The sequence below is a fragment of the Phocoena sinus genome, chromosome 1, assembly GCF_008692025.1.
Source record: "Phocoena sinus isolate mPhoSin1 chromosome 1, mPhoSin1.pri, whole genome shotgun sequence".
Taxonomy (NCBI): domain Eukaryota; kingdom Metazoa; phylum Chordata; class Mammalia; order Artiodactyla; family Phocoenidae; genus Phocoena; species Phocoena sinus.
The window spans coordinates 18,823,397-18,844,789 of NC_045763.1; the positions used below are offsets into that span (position 1 = coordinate 18,823,397).

Sequence of the window (21,393 nt, forward strand, 5' to 3'; positions counted from 1 at the left end):
CCATGACCATCACCAAATCCAACTTATTTTTTCAGGGCCCAACAACCAATTCTGCTAGTTCCATGAAGGTGTTTTAAAGCTCACCTTCCCTCGTTGGGATGAACACCTCTCTCCCTCCTCTGACCACCAGTGGAACTTTATGTGGACCTGTTTTATAATCCTGATCATCTGACTTGTCCTGGAGTCATTTGCACCCAGGTCTGACTCTCCTCCTGGGCTGAGGTGTCCTTGGGGGCGGGGCCTGCATATTATGTATCTTTGTGCTCCCAATGCCATCCGCAGCCTGGCACAGGCTAGACTTCAAATGAATGTTCGTTGAACTTAAGTGAATTGAAAAACTTAAGTGAATTGAAAATCCAAAAGGGGGTATTGTGATAAATCCGTTTACGGGGGCGGGGTACATCAACCTCGGCACTATTGTCATTTAGGGTTGAATTCTATGCGGTGAGGAGCTGTTGTGTTTAGCAGCATCCCTGGCTGCTACCTACTAGACGCCAGTTGTGACAACCCAAAATTTGGACACCGCCAAATGCCCCCTGGGGGACAAAACCGCCTCCTGTTGAGTATCACTGGTGTACGGTTTCAAGGGTTTTCATAAACAATCCCTAGGAGGAGGAATTCCCACTTGATAGATGAGAAAGGCAAGGCTCATGGAGAGTTTAGAGTTGAAACAGTTTTGCACGTAGGTCTCCCATTCCAAGTCCAGTGCTGAGGCCTGGAGGCCTCCCAGAGCCCCAGCAAGGTCTATGCTTCTCCACTTTGGTGTAGCTACTCCCCTCCCATGTCCCGGGTCCCGCAATGTCCAATCCCCCTGCCCCGCCTCCGTGGCTTGTGCCAGGCTGTGAGCCACTGGTTGACCCTTGTAGTCCATGCAGACCAGACCTCAGGCTGTGCCTGAATCCAACCGTCACATCTTCAGCACCTTGTCCTCCTCCCCGTGCTTGAACACGCTGATGGTGACCTGGCCCTTCTCGGAGCCATACTTGTTCTTGACGAAGACACCGTAGCGCCCGCTGTCCTCACTGTTGACCCTCTCGATGGTGATGGTGACCTCCGACCCCTTCACCTCCATGTGGTAGCGGTCAAGGAAGGTGACGGGCTGGTCATTCTTCAGCCAAGAGACTTCAGGGATAGGATCTCCTGAGATAACGCAGGTCAGGCACAGGGTCTGTTTGAAAGGACAGGAAGGGAACGCTCAGTCCACCCGCTTGGAATAACCCTTGGTAAAGTGTGAAGGTTATAAACCTTCACACTTCCAGGGAGCTCCCAGTACAAGCTGCTCCTTGTGGTAAGTTCATTATGTGTGTTTTATTGTGACCCATAAAGTAATAACAGTAAAGGGAGATGTTTTACTCTAACCCCACATCCTCCATTCTCAACATTTCTACGGGAACACTTAACTAGTTAGACTGTCGGGCCTTTAGCAATTACCTGCCCCAGAATGGGCTGGACTTTGCTTTATTGCTTTTTATTGTATATTTCATTATGATTTTACCATGCAAATAAGGCTAGATTGCTTTTTTCTTTTTGCGATACGCCGGCCTCTCACTGTTGTGGCCTCTCCCGTTGCGGAGCACAGGCTCCGGACGCACAGGCTCAGCAGCCATGGCTCACGGGCCCAACCGCTCCGCGGCACATGGGATCTTCCCGGACAGGGCCACGAACCCGTGTCCCCTGCATCGGCAGGTGGACTCTCAACCACTGCGCCTCCAGGGAAGCCCGGCTAGACTGCTTTAATATAAAGATTTAAGAATTGAGTTTGAAAATCCTCAACAGAGCAATTCTCACTGCAGAGGCACTCTAGTGTAATGGCCAAACACTCAGAGTCTGGAGCTGGGCTGCCAGGCTGTGAATCTCAGCTCGGCTCCTTTAAGCTGTAAGACCTTAGGTAAGTCCCTTAACCTTTCTGGGCCTCAGTTTCCTCAGCTATAAAGTATGACTAGTAATAACACACTATTTCATGTGGTTGCCTTGATGGTTAAATAATGGAATAGTGCCTGGCACAAAGTAAGCAACGTGAAAACGTTAGCTATCATTTTCTAGAACATTAGACTTGAAAAACTTCAGTCCTGAAAGGGCTTTTTAGGTATCATCTAGTCAAACTCCTGTGGAAACTGAAGTTCACACAGAGAAGTCCGTGACACCCCGGGCCACCTGGAGAGATGGGGTAGAACTGGGGTGAGCACAGGCCTGTCACCCCCGCACACACACACGGGCCTGACACCAGGCTCAGTGTCTTTCCTTTATACTACATGTGACCAATGAGGTGTGGTCACTCGGCCAGACTCTGGTGCATCCAGCCCCTTCGGCTCTGGAATCCACAGTGCTGCACTGCTTCGTGCTCTTTGATGGATACAGGAGGGAACCCAGGGTGGGACTGCCGGCTGTGGGCTGGGGAACAGTCAGTACCTTATCTTCCATGATCGTGGCCACGTCCGGCAGGCCCCTCACCACTTTGGCACGATCTGGAAGGGAAAAACGAGACCCCCAGTGATGAATGTTTTCCTGCCAGCTGCTTCCCAGCAGCAGGTTCCACGAAGTTGAGGTTTATTTTGAAGCAATGCTTCTTTTTCTTTTTGCATCATTTTGGGTGGACATCCTTAAACTTGTATTATGTTACTTCCTTGCCTTTATAAACACAAGATAGGGACGTAGTGTGTTACTGTCATTGACCTGAGGTTATTATCATGGCTGGTGGTACCTGGAGGTGACAGTGACGTGCCCCTCCCCTGAGGACTGGGAGAGAAGGTGATAAGGTTGCTCTGAGCCTTAAACTGGCAAAATGCACACAACAGGTGTGACGAACCAGCTCAGGGAGTGAATAGGAAGGGAGCTTCCGGGACACTGACTCTGGTCAAGGGAGGGGACCTGGTGGCCATGGCAGCTGGGCAGGAAGAGACCGTGGTTTTAAATCACTAAGCAGAAAGCCAACGTGTCGCAATCGAGGCTGTGGGAACAGACCCTAGACCACGATCAGGGATGTGCAAAGAGCCTAAAGTGGCTGGTGTCTGTGCAATGGATGTAGGGGAGGAGAAGCCTGAATCAGGGTTGAAGGGGGAGGGGAAGGATGGCCCCAGAGATGGAGGAACTGTTGTGGGAGGAACGTTCACCAGGCCCATCATGGCGGGCGAAACAATCCACTTCCCCTGACTCTCAACTCCGCCAGCCCTAGCAAGCACAGGTGGTGAGTTTAGGCCCCTGTGTTAGGGTCCTGGAGGGGTGTCCTGTGCAGAGACTCGGCATTCCAGGATGGGGGGGCAGGTGATTAGGAGGTGTGACGGGCTGAGTCGGGTCTGCAGGCTGCGCTCCGCCCACCAAGGTGGCCGCCCGCTGCGAGGGCTCCTCACTGCTCTTAGACCCCAGACGGCCCCCTCCCAGATGGCAATTATGAACGGCCTGCACTTCCCGCCAAGTGGGGACACTCAGGGACAAGACGCCACATAGGGCTCATGCCCCCTCCTACCAATGGCCCCAAATGGTCAGTCTCCCTCCTCACTGTCAGGTTGAACGGGGCTGCTCTGCTCTGCTTCCCCTCATGGAAGGTCCTACACTGACCGGCTGGCTCACTGAGACCAGAAAGCCAGCCTCCTGGAACTGGGTGCTTTAGAACTGGTTGCGGGGACCCAGAGAAGCTCCAGTGCGTGGACCTGGTGGTCCCCCTGGGCAACTCAGAGGCCGTGTCCTGGATTAGATGAGGCCCTAGGGCCCCGACAGCCAGAACCAGCTTCAGCTTTGAAGTCGTCCCCTCCTGGGCCTCGCTTGGAAGACAGGGCCTCAGTCCTGTCTGCCCCTGCCTTTGGAGTCCCACCGACATCGGCCGTGTGCCTACTCGCCACCAGGTCCGCACCAGGCGCGTCCACATCCACGGTCTCAGGTATCCTCGGACTCCTCATCCACCTGTCTTCATGCTGCCACCATCTGGGTCTCCCGGCAGCTCTGTGACGGCCCAGAGCCACACAGACCCCATGGGAAACTGGGACTTCAGCTACCTGCCAGGAGGTGTGAGCAGCTGGGAAGCCGCCCCAAACTCAGAAGTGGAAACAACAGAAATATGGCTGGACTTACTCTTCTCGATGATGGCCAAGGCTCTGAAAAACAGAAATGGGAAAAAGCCTTGGTGTTTCATTTGTTAAAGGACAGTCCTGCCCGGGTAGTGGGGAGGGGGTGACGGGAGGAAGGTGGAGCTGTCCGGCCTCCCAGGGAGGGTCTTGTGCTCGTGCACCCCAGGGGCCTTGATCGCACTGAGAAACGCCGAGGAAACTTACTTCAGTCTCTGGTGCTCAGCCAGGGCGTCCTCAAAAGCTACGAGAAGAAAAAGGGGAAAAGGCGCGTCAGGGCATCTACCCCCAATCTCCCCCGCTCCTGCAACCCACAGGTATAGAGCTCAGCGCTGACTGTTCCCCCACTCTGTTCCAGCATTCTCTTGGGGCAGTGCTAGGATTGGCTGGGGAGATGGGAGCCCCCGCAAAAGACCATGGGGTTTTCTAAACAGGTTTCAATGAGGACAGACAGGTGGAGCGCTCACCTTGCCCCGAGAGATCAGCTGACAGCTGCCGGACTTCCTTCCCGGCCGCTATCTCTAGGGTGTATTTGCCCTTGTCTGAGTCTTTGGGGTCCAGGATGTGGAGCCAGATCTCATCCAGGGTGGTGCCAGCCCTCACCCGATCACCACTCTCCAGGCGTTTCTCTCTGAACGTGAGGGCAAAGAAATGGTTAACACAGCTCAGTCCGGGACGGGCTGCCTGCCCATCTCCAGGCACCCCTGCCCCAGACTCCGCTCCTGGGGTTTTGTTCCCAGATGTGTGAGCTGAAAGTGGTGGCCATCCATGAGATATTTGATATATATCTATCCACTCATCCACTCATCATTCATTCATTCATCAAACCTTGTGGCAGCGCTGAGTCTATATCTGTGACATGTCCTGCAGGCTGGGACTTTGAGGAAATGGTGCTCCAGGGTCAGTGACCACCTCCCCACACCCCACCAGTGGGAGCCACTTCCTTACTTCATCCTTTTCCTCATCGTAAAACCTCCCAGCATTTCTTCCCACAATCACTCTTATGTAATTCTTATAAACTATATAAATTCCTTTCCTTCTTTACTTAAATTTCATTCCTAAAGACACCTGGCCCATGTCAGTGTTTTGTCACAGAAGTGACACCTCTGGGCTTAGTCATGGGGCTCAGAAACTCTAGAGAAGGAGCTTCACTATTCTGAAATTCAGCTTGGCCTTGGTCTCATTCACATGACCAATTTGACTAAGTCCATCTAGCCTTCTCCATAGAATGGGTGCAGTAATGTCTGCTCCACAAGGCTGAGGTTTGCAAGTAAGAAGCACTGGGAAAATTCTGCTCCCAAACTCTCTGGGGTCACTTAGCTCCTGGCTGAGTCTCTGATACCTGATCCTGCCTTCAAGGCCTGGCCCTCAGTTAGTCGTCAGCCCCCCAGGTCCCTCTGCCTGCACCTCTCCCCTCAGTCTGGCTGCCTGAGTTTGCTAAGGCTGCAAAGACCCACAAGGGCACTTGACCATCTGGTTCTCCATCGTTCCTGCATCCTTCTCTCCCCCAGTTCCCAGATGGTGCTCTAAGACAGTGGTCCTTCTCTGGCCATGGATATTCTGGGAAAGTGATCTTAGCGCCAGGGTTCCCACCTTTCCTGGGGAGCCTCCCTTCTGTGCCTCTAACAGCTGTTCCCTGTCCCAGACTCCCTCTGTGGACAGCAGGACCAGTGAGAGACCCTGTCTCTGCCAAGCCCTTGGGACCGGGCTCTGAGGCGGGTGCTGGGCCCCCTCCAGCCTGGCTAGGGCTCCAGGGTAAGGCCAACCTACTTGTGGAACCAGGTGGTTTTCATGTAGCTCACGTTGTAGTACTTGACCCTGCTGAAGAGCCGGATCCCCTCCTCGGTCCCCTGGATTTTCAGTGGCGTCGCAGAGAGGGCTGGGGAGGCATGGGAGAAGGGTGAGTCTTCCCCAAGGCCCTTTGGGCAGCACATCTGGGGGGCAGCCAGCTCGCCCCTGCTTTGGGGTGTGGTGGGGGGAACACAGTGTGGTGAAGAGGCAGGAGCGTCTCCCCCAGTCTTTGAGGCTGGAAACTAAACCCACCCCCAGCAGCCAAGGATGGCTAGAGGTCCCCCGGAGGCTATGTGGCGTCACGGCAGTGCTGAGCAGAGAGAGGGCTTGCTTACCACCAATCCTGCCCAGCTCAGTGAAGATGGCATCCAGGGCTGGAGGGAGACAGAGGGAACGGTCAGCTGATGTAGGGCTCCCCTAGGGATGCACCAGGTGGGGCCGTCCTTGGAAAAGGCTAGCGGACCTTATGAGCAGCTCTCAGAACACAGGCTTAGGGGTGGGGAGGGGATCTGGGGCACTGCGTGACTGATGGGGCAGGGGGCAACACAGATGGAGGACGAATGGGCCGACATGACAGTCTTCCTGCAGGCTGAGATGACCAGTCTGGTGAGGAGCCTGGGGCCCACTGTGGGGGGCGGGGGGCAGAGCAGAGAACTCAGGCTCCGGGTCTTGAAGCCTGGGCTCGCTGTGGGATAGTGCAGTGAACATGGGCACCAGCGTCACACAGACCAGGCCCTGCCACTGACCAGCTGTGCAGCCGTGGGCAGGTCACTTAACTCCCCTGGGCCTCGGTTGCCCCAGGTGAGTATCCCAGACAGTTTCCCCACAGGTCACACTGCATCTCTTGGTTCAGTGTGAGGCCCTCCTGGCCCGTCTCTGATGTCGCCGCCTCCTACCTTCACCTGTGAGGTCCAGGATGGTGTTGTCCTCCCCTCGCTCATCGGAAACCTCTGCTCTGTAAACGCCCTTGTCCTCTTTGGAAAGCTGGAAAGAAGGATGTGAGAAGGCGGTGTCGGCATGAGTTCCAGAAGGAGTGATGGACAGCAAATCAGGAGGCCTGGGCTCTAGGCCTGCCCCTAACTCTCCTCCCTGGGCCTCAGTTTACCCCCCTGCGATGGGTGATCTCTGAGGCTCCTTCCAGCTCCAGAGCCCTTTGATCCCAAGCCCAGGGCTTGTCTGGGCCTGGAGGTGGGGCGCGAGGGGGAACTGAGGGCAGAAACAGACGCCCCGCATGTGATTCTCAGGCAGCTGCTCTGAGCAGAGCAAAGCGAGCCCTCCTAGCAGAGCTGGGCCGAGCAGGGCACACCCTCCACCAGTGCTGCCCTGTTTCCCGGGGGCCCTGGATAGAGGGACCTCTCTGCATCTCTCAGAAGGAAGTGTGCTTTCTTTTGCTCAGGACAAGGGGGTCCTTACTGGCACACGCTTGTAACACCAAGTGAAGCCCAGGTCAACACTCAGCAAAGCAAGAACTTGGGTCATGCTTTGAAAGCAAGGTCAGAAGTCCGCTGTGCCCTCTCATTACACAGCATCTCCTCCAGGGGCTGCGGGGGTGGGAGCATGTTATCTGCCTCCCTGTCCCCTCAAAGGGCCCCTCTCACCCCAACCATCTCTACATAGTGTGCCTTGAGGCAGGATTCAAGGCAGAAGCATCTCTTAACTGGGGTATCAAAGGGCTGAAAACCCCAACGGTCTTCTCCCCAGCCAAATTCCGGTGACAGTGATCGGAGAAACTTCCAGCCCCACTCTCAAGCTCTGTATCTTGGTATTTCAACCCTCTGAGCCTCAGTTTACTCATCTGTAAAATGGTGGCATAATCCTTGCCCTGGCTACGTACTGTAGTTGCTGTGAGGATCAAGGGAGATAACTCTTCGGAAGCCAGAAATTTCTGGACCAATAGGCTGGATGACTATGACAAGACTCAGTAGCTATTAAGCACCTACTTGATGCCAAGCCCTGTGTGAAGAGTTTGCACTGTGATGACAAAGGCCAAATTGCCATCGTCTTGGCCAGGATTTGGGAGAGGACCCTGAAATCATTATTTCCTTCCTAGTCTGCAAACCTGCGTCTGCCGCAGTCCTCCTTGGCACATGGTGGGGCCACAGAAATCAGGGACAAGGCAGAAAAACATTGAATATTTAAGAAAAAGCCTTGCATTTCTACCTTAACCAGCTCACGCCCCTCCAAGGGCCACGGGGAGGTCGTGGGTGGGAGAAGTGAGCTCCAGGCCCTGTTTTGCTCTGCCCAGACCTGCCTCACACGGAGACCGAGACCGTCTTCCTGTCCTGAATCTCAGGCTGCGGGGGCAGGAAGGAATCTCTGAGAGAGCATCCCTCTGACCCGCTCGTGTAACAGATGAACACTGAGGTCAGAGAAGGACAGTGACTTGCCCAGGGCCATGCAGTCAGCGGCAGGGCCAGGACTGGAATCCAACTAAAAGGAAAAATCAGTATTACTGAGCCTGTCTTTATTTAAAGTTTTGGTATTGTTTTCCCTCAAGGTCTTTATTTTGGGGCATGAATTTTGATTCTTAAAAATATTGCATGAAATATTATTTATCTTGAGTACTGAGCCTTTCAGCGCTTCCTGAAAGTTTGTGCGTGAGGTCAGTGCCTCACTTGCCTCACCCTGGTCCTGACTCCCTGCCCAGTGCTCCTGGCACTGCCTGGAGGCTGTGAGCCCTGAAGTCAGAGCTGCACTTACCTCTTCCATACAGAGAAGCCCTGCTCCAGTCTGCGGGTCGTACTGACCATCTGGGAACTCTTTCTTCTGGAAGAACCACTGGAAGCGGGTTTCTTTCTTGGTGTTGGTCACCTGAGGAAGGTGGGGAGTGAGGAGACTCCTTCAGGCTTTCTCTTTTAAGTGAAGACTCAGTTCATCAGAACCCTTTTTTTTTTTTTTACAAACATGACTCCCCCCCACCCCCAGGCTAAATCTCAGCCAAACTCTTCCTCACACCATATGTCTCCTCTGATGGTTTCTGGACTGGGGACTTGTGCTAATGCTATTCCCTCTGCTTCTTGATCCCTTTCCTACCCTACTTTTTCTTGTAAATGCCTGTGTCACCTCCTCCAGGAAGCCTTCCTTTATGCACCCCAGAGTGTGCCCCATCGTGAGTAATCAATTTCCTGCATGTCTCCATCACAGCAGGAGCTATGCTGTTTTCGCCACGATCTTGCTTTGGACTGTGGGATCTTACAGGCCTAAGGAGACCACTTCTTCACCCTTGTATGCCCAGTGTTTGCAGAGTGTGTTACACAGAGCAGGTACTTAGGTTTGCTGAATGGATAGGCTTCTGGGAGTGAGCCCTTCCCTCCCCCAGTTATCTAAAAGGCTGCAGGGTGCTGAGAAACAACACCCGCTTTGAAGTCAGGCACATCCGGTTAAAACCTGGGCTCTAGACCCGGCCTGTTACCATGTAGTCTTCCGCTAGTTCCCCCCTTGGTCTTTCATCCTAAAGTGGGGATTGTAACACCTCTCTCACAGATGATTGTGAGGCAGATGAAATAAAATAATGCTCTGAAGTGCTGAGAACAGTGTCTGGCAGGGCTACTAACAGACACAGGGACTACCGCTCAACCTACAGAGCCCTCACCTGCCCCCAGACCCCCTCCCAGAGCAGCTGGGAGTTCTAACTCAAGGCTGACTCAGCGCACTAATTCACACTAACTCTGCTCCCTGGGCTTTTGTTTTCCAGTTAAATGCAAAATCCCTGGGGCTACTTCCTCTGCTTGGGATCACACCAGCACAGGGTGTGGAGTTGCAGGGAGTGGGGCAAAAGACAGCCACGGGGCTTGGGGACAACCACAGGTCTTGCCCCACGGGGCCTGGGGGCAGGGCTGGAGGCGGGGGCGGGGCTTTGCCTTGCACATCAGCAGCACTTGGCAGTCCTCGGTGACCTTCCACTGCAAAGGCTCCTCGAAATACGGACCTATGAGGGCAAAACAGCACGCCCAGCGGTCAGAGCGCCGGGCTCGGCCCGGGCGCCACCTGGTTGCGAGATAGGGGAAAGTGGCTGGGGAGGGGCACCTAATGACTACTGGCCCCTCGGATTCTGGGATTCCGACCCCACGAGGGAGGGGACTGGGGGGAGGCATCTGGGAGGCATCTAGGGTGCAAAGTTTAGGACGCGCACTCTCAGGGTTGGGCAAGTGCTGCCTCGTTCTGGCACAGGGACAGCGCTAGATCAGATGGCAGTGGCCCTCCCTCGGGGGGTCCAGCAGGCGGAGGGATCTATTAATCCATTGGCCCAGCGGTTCCCCGGTGGTGTCTGCTGGCCTGCTGGCCGAGGTGTTTGAACTTCGCCCCAGCAGTTCTTACCCTGCTTTCTCTTCCAGTCTCTTCTCTTAGCATCTGCCTCCCTTAAAAGTTTGTCGAACTCTGTGAACACAGAGGGGGGAACGGGTGTGAACCAGAAGGAGCGCAGGTCCAGAGGAGGGCGTCAGGATGGATAGAGACGCCCAGGCTGAGAGCTGAGGCCGGGGGCATGGGGCAGGGCGGGGGGCAGGGCACAGCTGACCGTCATCCACCAGAGCCAGGGTGATCTGGTTCTTGGCTTTTCCGTCTTGGAGCTGAGCAGTATACGACCCTTTGTCGTCCTCAGTCAAGTTTTGGATGATAACTTCCACCAGGCCCTTCTCTCGGACAAAATTGATTTTGCGGTTCTGGGGAGAACAAAACCCGAAAGTCTTTCTGCCCTTTTCCAGTCCCAGGGAATTTGTGCTGTGGGGTGCAAATCGGGGCGTGGTTGGACTTGGGGGTAATAAATGCAGAGTTAGAAGCCTTCAGAGACTGGGGAGGGGGCCCAAGTTACCCCTCTCCTGTGTATAGACTGGGCTTTTCCCACACCCGGCCCCTGAGAATACCCTGGGGCCCGGCAGACACTGCAAAGAGTCTTACGTGCTTGTATCAGTTGCAATTAATAATAATCCCCAACCTCCTACTGTGCCATGTTTTTTGGTTATTTTCTACTTCTTTTGCAATTTAATATAAAAAAATTCCCCATAAAACTATAAAGGATAATATAAAAAAGCCTGTGTACCTGCTACCCACCCAGAATTAGCACTTATTTACTCTTTGTCACATTCTAACAGTTTTCAAACGTTTTATTTTCCACATTTAGGGTGTATGTATGATTCGAGAGAATCGTCTAGTTTGATTTTTCTATAGCGGCACCTGCTAGTATCAGCGCTGTGTACCAAGGGTCCAGACTTTGTTACCCTGCCTCTACCATGAGCCAAGGTCATGCTTAATCTCTGTGCAGAACTTTCAAATCTATTTTTTTTCCAATTCCTCCTCCTGATTCTGGGGCAACCAACCCCATTGTACTGATGCAGAAACTGAGGCACAGAGAGGTGAAGAGACCTGCCCAAGGGCACACAACCCACAGGAGATGAATATGAGTCTTCTGACATCTAGCCCTGAGCTCTTCCTCCTCTGTCAGAACCAGCTCCCCTCTTTATAACACATATTTTTTGATGGTCATCTGGAGATGAAATTCACAAATAAGATCTTCTCATGATTGAATCTCTCATGAGAGATTGCACTCATGTACATCCTCATGAGTACAAGAAGAACAGGAAAATGAATGAAAGCATAGGTAATGTGGCTAATAGAATAAAAACTCTCTATTCAGTGTATATTGACACTGCAAAAAAAATTCTTTGTGTTTATATCTCAGAGTTAGGGTCTAGGCTTGGGTAATTATAAGCATGACTGTAGGTTTTTCACCTTACAAATGTTTGACAGGACAGTGAAGAATTGTGGGAGGCATGGGAAGTTCTTTGTGGGAGTGTTCCTTGCCTTGGCAAGTGTCTAGCATCCCTACCACCCACCCCCCAGGTAATAAAATCCAGGTGTCCTCACCCCCCACCCTATCACTGTGACAGCCAAAGCTGGTGGCCGTTTCTGAGAAGTCTGCTAGGGGGAGGTGCAGCCAGTGGAGACTGTTGCCTGTGAGACCACCTCCTGGGCCAGGAACCTCACTTAGGGATTCTGAGCCCCCAATTACCGGTGAGCTGAAGATTTCCTGCTCGTTGAAGATTAGATGCAGCTCAGCGGCTGGAGACAACTTTTCTACTTCCAGCCAAAGCCGCACCTCTCCTTGCTCGAGGATGTCAACGTTCCAGCCGGAGATCAGCTTGATCACTGGGAGGCAGAGGACAGGAAAGGGTGGGCAGGGAACACTTCTCCCCTCCCCCCTCCCGACAGCCCCACTTTGAGCACACTGTGGGCATTTAATGTGCAAAATGTTTCAGAGTCTGATGCAGACATGACTGGGGTGAGGGGCTGGGGAGGGTTTCCCACATTCAGTCTCCCTAGACTGAATTCATCTCAGGGAATTCATCCTCTTCCCACAGCTTTGAGGTCGTGCTTCTCACCCTGGCTGGACACTGGATCCCCAAGGACTTTCAAAAACCAGTGTCTGGCTCCAGACCCAGAGGTTCTGATTTGTTTGGGGTGTGGCCTGGGCATTGGGATTTTGAAAAGCTCCGGGGGTGATTCCAATATGCACCCAAATTTGCGACCCCTGCGCCAGGGCCTGCAAAAGCTACTCCTGGCCAATGGAGGGAAGCAGGGGTTTAGAAGACCCACAATCCAAGAAGAAAAAACCAGCCACTCTGCCCTCCCTTGCATTCCATATGCTCTCTGCTGGCCGCTCTGTTCCCTTCATGGACTGAGGACTCCCTGGGTCTCTGACCTTCCAGCCCCAAGACGTCCCCATCCTTTGCCCCCCCACCCCCCCACCCCCCCGCTAGTTTCTGGCTCTTGGCTGACTCAGCCCTGCTCAGAACACCCCGGTGGGCCTGGCGGGACTGCCCGAGGCTGCTGGCTTGGACCACTTACCTGGGTTTCTAATCTCATGGCTCAGCTTCTTCAGCCTGCTCAGCTCTGGGACAGGGAGGAGCAAGGAAGAAACCAAAGAGAATGACATACCCGGGCCAGTGGGGCCTGTGGAAGCCGTCCTAGCGTCCACACTGGGTGAAAGTCCCGAGAGACTCGGCTTGGGGTCACTTGGCTACTGAGGGGTTGATGATGACCACTGTAGGCCTTGGCTCTGGGGCACTGAGGGGGCTGCGGGGGCTGCCGCAAGCCACCCTGAGGTTGCTTATTTTCCTGTCCTTCAAGACCTGATCAAGTGCCACCTCCCCAGAGAAGCACCTACTGTGTGCCAGGCTCTGCGTGATCTCAGCCGTCCTCACACCATGCTGTGGGGTGAGCATTACTGTCTGTCTCCTGAGGCCCCTTGTTAACCCACTGAGCCATACTGTCCCAGCATCTGAGGGTCTGTTCTCCCCACTGAGCCATATTGTCGTATCTGAGGGTCTGTTCTCCCCCACTGAGCCATACTGTCCTAGTATCTGAGGGTCTGCTCTCCCCACTGAGCATTTCAGTCTGCATGTGTCTAGGACAGGTCAGTAGAGTGCTGTCTCACTGCTAACTGCTTCTTTGTGTTAGGTTTGTCTCTTCTGCTAAGCTGAGCTCTGGACCTGCATGGTATCTGGCACACAGTATGTGCTCAATAAATACGTGTTGCATGAATGAATTGGCAGGGGCAGGGCTCATATCTCATTTCCTCTTATAAGCTCCAGAGTCCTTAGCATGATGAGTCTGGACACATGGCAAGCATCCAGTCCAAAAAAAAAAGCAGACCCCATTACTTTCGTGGATGGCTTTAGTTTGCATGGAATCATCTAAGTATATCTGCATAACAACATTGTTTCACTTAGGACGGCAGGGATTATAATCCCCCTTTACAGATGAGGAAACTGAGGCCCAGAGAGGTGTCATGACTTATCCAAGGTCAAGGAGCCAGGAAATTGTGGAACTGGAATTGCACTCTGGACCTGCCAGGCTTCTGCTTCCTGACAAAATCAAAGGGCCTCCAGTGCAATCATCAGGCAGGACAATGGGCTGTCCCAGTTGCTATGGAGACAGCAGAGGGTGAGTCTCATAGATGACCGCTGAGGCCCGGCATCCCCTCTCTGGTTTACCACAGTCCCCACTGCTCCCTTTTGCCATCCTCATTCCTCAGACCGACTGCCATTTGCAGTTTATCATTCTACTTATGCTGTTGTTTTTCTTAGGCTACGAAAGGAAGTGAAATAATTCACTGGTACCTTTGCTTTTTATCAAAAGTAGATAAAGTAAAGAGAGAGACAGGAAGAGCGTGAACTCCATCAGGCAGGGATTTCTGCCTGTCGAGTTCACTGATGTAATTCAGTGCCCAGGACAGTCTCTGGCATATGGTCGGTGCTCAGCAGATATTTATTCACTGGCTGACTGACTGAACGGGTGAGTGAGGGCCTACTTCCCTGGAAATCTCTGCTTTACTCATTATTATTGCTTCTTGCTGGCCTCTGGGGTATCTGTGCTTGGGACTCCGTGTCTGGGTCGTCTCTCTGGGGAGGTGGCAGTGGAACAGGGGCATCACCTTCCTCCGTCAGCGTGTGGCTTGCTGAGATTTCTTCGTCAGCATCGGTGACCACCACCGAGTAGGTGCCCAAATCCTCGAGGCCAGGTTCTTTCAGGATGATCTTGGACCTGCAGAGACAGGAGGGCAGAGGCTCTGAGAGGGGCCGTGTGCCCTGGAGGCCTGGGAGCTGGGGAGTCTCGGTCGGCTTTGCAAGCCCTGCACCCTAGCCCAGACTCCGGCCAAGCCAGTAAGCAGGGGTGGCAGCCTCCTTACACCTCTTTGGGGTCCCCCGCCCAAGGCACGTCTGGCCTGCCACCTTCAATGGTCCTCACTAGCCAGGCTCTCGGGAACAGTCTTCATACTGGCCACATCCCCCAGGCCTGCCTCTCTCCACAGGGCTCAAGTCATCAGCTTTGTCTCCCGCTGGACGGGGCCAAGGCCAGAGCTGCTGGGGGTGGAGGAGGGAGACCTGGGGGCACTTGACATCCTAACCCCTCTTTTACCGATGAGGAAGCTGACCCCAGAGAACTTGCAAGAGCAAGTCGCTGGCACTCAGGCTAGAAACCAAGTCCTGAGCGTCTCCTCGGAGGCACACACATTCCTTACAGAAAAAGGATCTGCAAATGAAGGGCACCGTTTCAGCGTCTCCAAGGCACTCTCCCTCACTTCTCCCCAGGTGGCAGTCAGCATCCTTCATGAGAGACCAAGCAGTCCTCTCAAGCTCGTTATCTGGGGGTCCGGCCGGATGGTCTCACCCACGAGCTTCTGCCCACTCATCCGACAACGTCTGGGACCTGTGGACGAGTCGTGCTGCCCCTCCCCTCACTTACTTGTTAACTTCCTCCTCGACCTTGACCCTCTGTGGGTCCGGCGGGCCCTTGTAGTCCTTGGACCACTGAAACTCCGAGGAGTCAGGGGCCTCGGGGGCTTCGAAAGCCATGTAGATAAAGCCCTCATCATCCACACCAACCTCGATCTCCCGAGCATCTGAGGGCAGGATCCAATGGAGGGCAACAGACATTTAGAAACAATAAACCGGGTCAGCTCCCTCCCCTGCTTAACCCCTCCAGTGGCTGCCCATTGCTCTTGAATAAAATAAGAAACCCCAGACTCCTTGCTGTGGCCTCCAAGCCTTCTCAGCTCGAATGTCACCTCCTCAGACTACTGAGGCTAAAGTAAAGCCCACCCCACCCTATCACCCTGTTTCACTTCCTTTATAGCACTTATCACTGACTTTTTCATCGTTTACTTGTTTACTGTCCATTCGTCCTGCCCCTCCCCCCACCAGCGCAGGGACCTTGCTTTCTCATCCCTGCCATGTCCCCAGTGCAGTGTGGGTGTCACCAAATACTTAATGAATGAATAATTAAAAGAATGGAAAAGAACACACTTTATAGTGAGGAGAGCTGAGTGATTCCATCGGATACTAGCTGCGTGACCTGGTCATTTAACTTCTCTGAGCTGCAATGAAATCAGTTCTAAAGTGGGGACAGTGACGGCTCCCTCAGGGGCTTATTGGGAGAGCCAGACAGTGTAAGGACCCAGCGCAGCACCTGGCGTATGTGGTAGGAGCGGACCTCGGGAGCCGTGACTGCAAGGCAGGCAAAGCCACACGGCATATCTGAAATACAGTTGGCTGTTCTTTTAGATATCCACGAAGAGTTGTATGAGTTTAAGAATGTGGCATGTAAAGGATGGAAGACCCATCACACGGAAGGAAACCATATGTTCAAATCTTGGGATCCCACAGAAATAAACGAGAGTGTGGACGGGAGAGAAACAGGCAGGAAGGAATGAGGGGCAGGAAGGTGTGGCGGGGTGAGGGCCCAGCAGGTTCTGTCCTCCTGCTGCAGACAAGCGCCCTCCCCCTGCCCCTACCTGGCTTGTCCTCCAGGAGTATGGGGTCGGTGGGCATGGACGGCTGCCCTGGGCCCGCTGAATTCACAGCCTGTACATGGAACACGTAGGTCTTTCCTGGCTGTAAGTCAGAAATCTGGGGGAAGGGAGGGGGCAAGAGTGAGCACCGAGGATGGCAAAGACCCACCCTTCCTGCAGCCCTGGCCACGGGCTGCAGGGGACCCCCAGGAGGGCCAGGCTGCCCTGGGGGTGGGGGGCAGGCTAGGGGCACATTGCTCTCCTGAGTTCCAGCTTCAGGTGAGCCTCTCCCCTGAGATTACCTCCCACGCTGTGATGCCTGGAACTCCACCTGCTCGGAACTTAACGCATCATCAGCCTCTCAACAAGAAAACCCTTTCTCTTCCTGCGCCCCCTGCCTCTCCTCCATCTGTCTCCCTAGAAAGAAGCTTGGTGATCATCATCTTTGACATCTTTTTCTTGAGCCCTACACATCTAATCACCGAAGTTCCCATTTTATTTCCCTAACGTTTCTTGAATGTGGCCTGTGTCCCAGCCACGCCTTTGACTGCAGCTTTATTTCTTCTCTCCTGGATTAGTCCAACAGTTTCCTAAATGGCGCCTCTGCCTCTAGACCCTTCTTCCCGGTCTATCTTTCCCTCTGCCAATGTTTCCAAGATGGCAGTCTGAGTACACTTAACTCTTTCAGTGGCCTTCAGGGTAAAGTTCAGATTTCGAGGCTTGGTACCTAAAGCCTTCCTCATCCGTCCATCCTCAGCCTCCTGTCCTCTTCTCCGCACCCCCTTCACTCCCTGACTCCTCAGGGTCCCCCACGCATCACGTCGCTTCACGCCTCCCTGCCTTAGCCCTTGCTGAACCCTCTGCCTGGAACACCCTCCCCTTCTCTTGGTCTAACAACAACAGCTCACCCTTGGCCACTCAGCTTGGCCAGGTGGGACGAGGCCAGGAGAGGCCTCTTACCTTCCTCCTTGGAGCTCCCAGAATCCCTCGGACCCTCCTTGATTGTACGACACACAGTATTGTAATTGCCTGTTCCCTAAGGACTGTGACTGTAGCTTTTTACATCTACAATCTAGTTCCAGATCTGGCACTAAGTAGGTGTCCAGAAGTGTTGAGTGAATGACTGAGTGAGTGAATGCCGGCCAACCACCCACATGCGGAAATGGTGCCAAGTCACCGAGGCTCCCCCACCCTGGGCCAGCCTGCCTGAGGAGCAGAGGGACCATCCATCTTGTGTGGCTCTCTCAGGCCAGCTGTCCAGCACTGGCCGACTCTACTGTAGAGAGCCGGGCCCTGTGGGGGTGGAAACTGCACATCTCAGAGCATTCCATGGGCTGAAGCTTGCCCTTCTTCATTTGGTCTTTTTTTAAATAAATTTATTTATTTATTTTTGCTGTGCTGGGTCTTCGTTTCTGTGCGAGGGCTTTCTCTAGTTGCAGCGAGCAGGGGCCACTCTTCATCACAGTGCGCGGGCCTCTCACTGGCGTGGCCTCTCTTGTTGCGGAGCACAGGCTCCAGACGCGCAGGCTCAGTAGTTGTGGCTCACGGGCCTAGTTGCTCCACGGCACGTGGGATCTTCCCAGACCAGGGCTCGAACCCATGTCCCCTGCATCAGCAGGCGGATTCTTAACCACTGCACCACCAGGGAAGCCCTTCTTCATTTGGTCTTAGATAGCTTTAATGTTATTGTTTCAAAAGGAAATATTTTTATTTTTTTCTGATTATGAAAGAAATTCATGTTTGTTGGAGGAAATATTAAAGCAATAGAAAAGAATATAAAATGAAGGGGTAAGGCTCTCCTGGCAGCCCCATTCCCAGAGATGGCCAGAATTGACAGTTTTGTAAAAATCCATTTAGACTCGCAAATGCACGTAAACCATGCAGAAACGTGACATGTGCCACATTCTGCTTGTTAGTATCTTCTTTCCACATTGTTTTGGGCCTCTCAAGCCTGCTTTCTTTCCTCTTGGTGCTAACAGAGTGCTAACGTGTGGTCTTGAAACCCACACACCCTCCTGCCTGCTGGTGAAAGATGCCTCAGGAAAATGAGGTGGAGAAGATACTCCCTCTCTCCCTAGAGCTGCAGAAGATAAAACCTAATACACATCACAGAACTTTCCTTACAAACTTTCCTTAAACAAAGAAGGCCTGTGAGACATGCTGGCTTCAGAGATGGACGCTGTGAAGTCTGTGATCCTGATGGATTGTCTGTTAGTAATTTGTGTCTGCTAAGAATGCTTCAATGGACACCTTTGTTTTCTGACATGACAAACATGTGTGAGTTGTCTTTGTTATGCCAGGAGAGCATTGTTTGCGCTTTCCCTTCTACACGAGTGCAAGTGAAAACAACCACCACAGGTGAATAAAACCAATGATTCTGCTAGATTTCTTATTTATCCAAAGAGTTTAGAGTTTGCTTCTCATTTAAATGAAGAAACGCATATATGCCTCTATGTTCATTAATATACAGTAGATATACATGTTCTAAATGTTATCTAACATATAAATATCCTGCTCTGTATTGTGCTTTTTTTTTCTTAGCCACATATGGTGGATATGTTTTTATGTCACAACATGCACGTAGCTCTACCTCATTCTTTTTTTTTAATTTTTAAATTTAAATTTTTAATTTTTTTAGCTCTACCTCATTCTTTATATTATTGCCACTCCTTCAGCTACTGTAGCCTTTACACTCACTGACACTGAGTCCACATTAAGGATACACTGTGATTTATTTAAGCAAACCCCCTACTGATGGACATTTAAGTTGTTTCCAAATTTTGCCTTTATAAACAACGCTACAACAAGCATCACTGTCCTTAGGTCTTTGCACACTTGACTAATTATTTCTCTACAGTTCAATCCTAGAAGCAGAATTCCTAGCTCAAGGGATGTGCATATCCAAATGGTAATATACCTTGCTGATTATAAGTGCGGTTTTAAGGAGGAGTCTGCACAGCATGGAACAGGTTAAGACCAACCACCGGCCAGACCTACTACCCACTCGCTGTGTGACCCTGGCTAAGCCACTCCCCCTCTCTGGTCCTCTGCTGCCATTAAGTGAGGGCAGTGATCTCTGAGGGTCGTTCCAGCTTTGGTGTTCTGTAGTCCTGCCATATCCTGTGGCAGGGAAGGCTTAGGGCGGGCCCATCCTTCATCAGAGGATGAAGGGGCAGGGACTCACCCTCAGGTGGGTGCCAGAGACGGGGTCTGGAGTGACCGGTTTCCATTGCTCAGAGCCTTCCTCCTGGACGCTCAAGCAGTAGCCTGTGACCGGTCCGGCCCCTTGGTACAGTGGGGGCTCCCACATCAGCATCAGGGAGGTGGCCCGCACTTCAAACGCCCGCACGCCATACGGGGGTCCTTTGGGAAGACAGGGTAGAGAAGGAGATGGATACCCAAATGGCCAGCCAGCCAGTCAGGCAGTGGGCAGGTGGCGAGTCAGCAAGCTTGTCAATCTTTCAGTCCCAGCCAGGCCTGGAAGTGCCTTCTCCGGACATGGTGGGGACCTGGCCGGCCTTGGCTTCATGGCAAAGCTCGCTCTGTGTCTGAACTAGAGTTAACTCTTCAAAGTGTGCTCAGTATCACTTCCTCTGGGAAACATCCTTGACCCTCCCCATCCCTGTCCCAGACAGCATTAATCTTTCTAATCTCTTTGCCATTTCAGTGTTTAATGTAGAAGCTCAGGGTGTGGACTCCAGAGTCAGATCACTGGGGTTCATGTCCCAGCGAACACCATTTTTCAGGCTATGGGGACTCTGAGCAAGTTACTTAGCCTCTATGTTCCTGTCTCCTCATCGGTAAAATGGGGATAATACTAGTTCTTATAAAATAGTGCTGTCGTGAGCATTAATGACATAACTTATGCAAAGTGTCAATACATAGTAAGTACCCAACAAATAGCAGTTGTTTATAACTGTCGTTGTCTAAAGCATCACGCGTAGGGATTATCTGCCATTCAGGTCAATGTTTTGTGCAGAAGACAGAACTGAGCTGAACAGAATGATGGAAGGTTGTCATCCTTCCTTCCTAAGGGGGAGATGAAGGGCTAGTTTGTGAGAAGGCTGATGGTGCTACAGGAGTGGTGCAGAGGGGGACCAACCTGCCCTGTTTGTCCAGGATTGGGACACAGGACTTGCGGTGGTAATACTGGGAAAGTCCTGGGCAAACTGGGAGGAGTTGGTCACCTAGCAGTGTGCCTTTGGGGTTTGAGATTGGTCTGTGTTGAGAATTGGAGCTCAGATGGGGTGTTGAGCTAGAGGATAATTTGGATGGGGGTACAGGGCCAGTCAACGGCCAAGGTCAGGGCTCTTGACTTGGCAGAGTTAAGACTGTGTCAGAGGTTACAGGGGGCAGGGGTCTGGGGTTTGGGACCAACAGAGCAAGCTTGAATGCACAGCAAGCCCGGCGGTAGCAGTCATCTGTTTGTTAGTTTGGGGGAGGGGAGGGGTGGGCAGGTGCTGGGCTTTGGCACCTCCCAGCCACTCACCTGGCTGAGGCATCGTCCACTTTTTGCACTCAAACAGGTTGCTGGGTGCCGACAGCTCTCCGACACCAGCCCAGTTTACTGCCCGGGCACGGAACTCATAGAAGTGGCCTTCATGAAGGTCACTGACCTTGAAGAGCAAAAGCACAGACTGTGAAGGCTGAGGCTGGGGAGGCAGGGGATGAGGTTCACAGCAGGAGGTCTATAAGAGCTTCATGTAAGACTGGTCTGCACTTGACAATCAGCTGGATTATCGAGGCACCAAACCTGAGGCCTCTCTCAGCCTCAGGACCTCCAACCCTGACCCCCACTCTCCACCCACACAAATCAGGACACCAGGCCAGTGGCCGCATTCCAGCCTCACCTTGCACATCTGGGTGGGGATGGGCTGCTGGTTGACCGAGTGCCAGTCCAGTTGCTCTGAGTCATGTTGGTCCAGGAAGTAGCCCAGGATCTTGCCCCCTCCACGCCGCTTAGGGGGTTTCCACCCAATGACCATATAATTTTCCCCACAGTTCAGAAGGGTGAAGTCATATGGAACAGATGGTGTAGCTACGGGGAGGCAAGGGGGTGAGGGCCACTGCTCCCGAGGGGCGGCTGGACTGGGCGGTGGGGCCTGAGGGAGGCAGCGAGCCTCCCCCAGTGGGTGCCCACCCTGCTCTGGGGCACGGACTTAGCCAGTAGCGTCCACTGGTAATGCTGACTCAGCTACGTGCAGGGCAACTGGGCTTCCGAGCTGGGCAGACTTCACCCCATGGCCTCATGCCATT

General features: G+C 53.0%; 1 protein-coding gene across 1 annotated transcript in view; it reads right to left on the reverse strand.

Moving 5' to 3' along the window:
- Positions 1-728: 728 nt before the first annotated feature.
- The window catches only part of MYOM3 (myomesin 3), a 44,005-nt gene continuing 23,340 nt past the window's right edge, over positions 729-21,393 (reverse strand). The window contains exons 17-36 of the mRNA XM_032646285.1: positions 20,988-21,175; positions 20,627-20,753; positions 19,322-19,500; positions 16,141-16,255; positions 15,093-15,249; positions 14,281-14,390; positions 12,693-12,737; positions 11,857-11,993; positions 10,366-10,510; positions 10,167-10,226; positions 9,710-9,777; positions 8,550-8,660; positions 6,746-6,833; positions 6,185-6,223; positions 5,829-5,937; positions 4,526-4,689; positions 4,266-4,302; positions 4,066-4,088; positions 2,410-2,465; positions 729-1,168 (exon numbers count right to left, since the gene is read on the reverse strand). Of these exons, the coding sequence (XP_032502176.1) occupies positions 908-1,168; positions 2,410-2,465; positions 4,066-4,088; positions 4,266-4,302; positions 4,526-4,689; positions 5,829-5,937; positions 6,185-6,223; positions 6,746-6,833; positions 8,550-8,660; positions 9,710-9,777; positions 10,167-10,226; positions 10,366-10,510; positions 11,857-11,993; positions 12,693-12,737; positions 14,281-14,390; positions 15,093-15,249; positions 16,141-16,255; positions 19,322-19,500; positions 20,627-20,753; positions 20,988-21,175 (2,219 nt within the window). The 3' untranslated portion in view covers positions 729-907. The remainder of the gene's footprint in view (positions 1,169-2,409; positions 2,466-4,065; positions 4,089-4,265; positions 4,303-4,525; positions 4,690-5,828; positions 5,938-6,184; positions 6,224-6,745; positions 6,834-8,549; positions 8,661-9,709; positions 9,778-10,166; positions 10,227-10,365; positions 10,511-11,856; positions 11,994-12,692; positions 12,738-14,280; positions 14,391-15,092; positions 15,250-16,140; positions 16,256-19,321; positions 19,501-20,626; positions 20,754-20,987; positions 21,176-21,393) is intronic.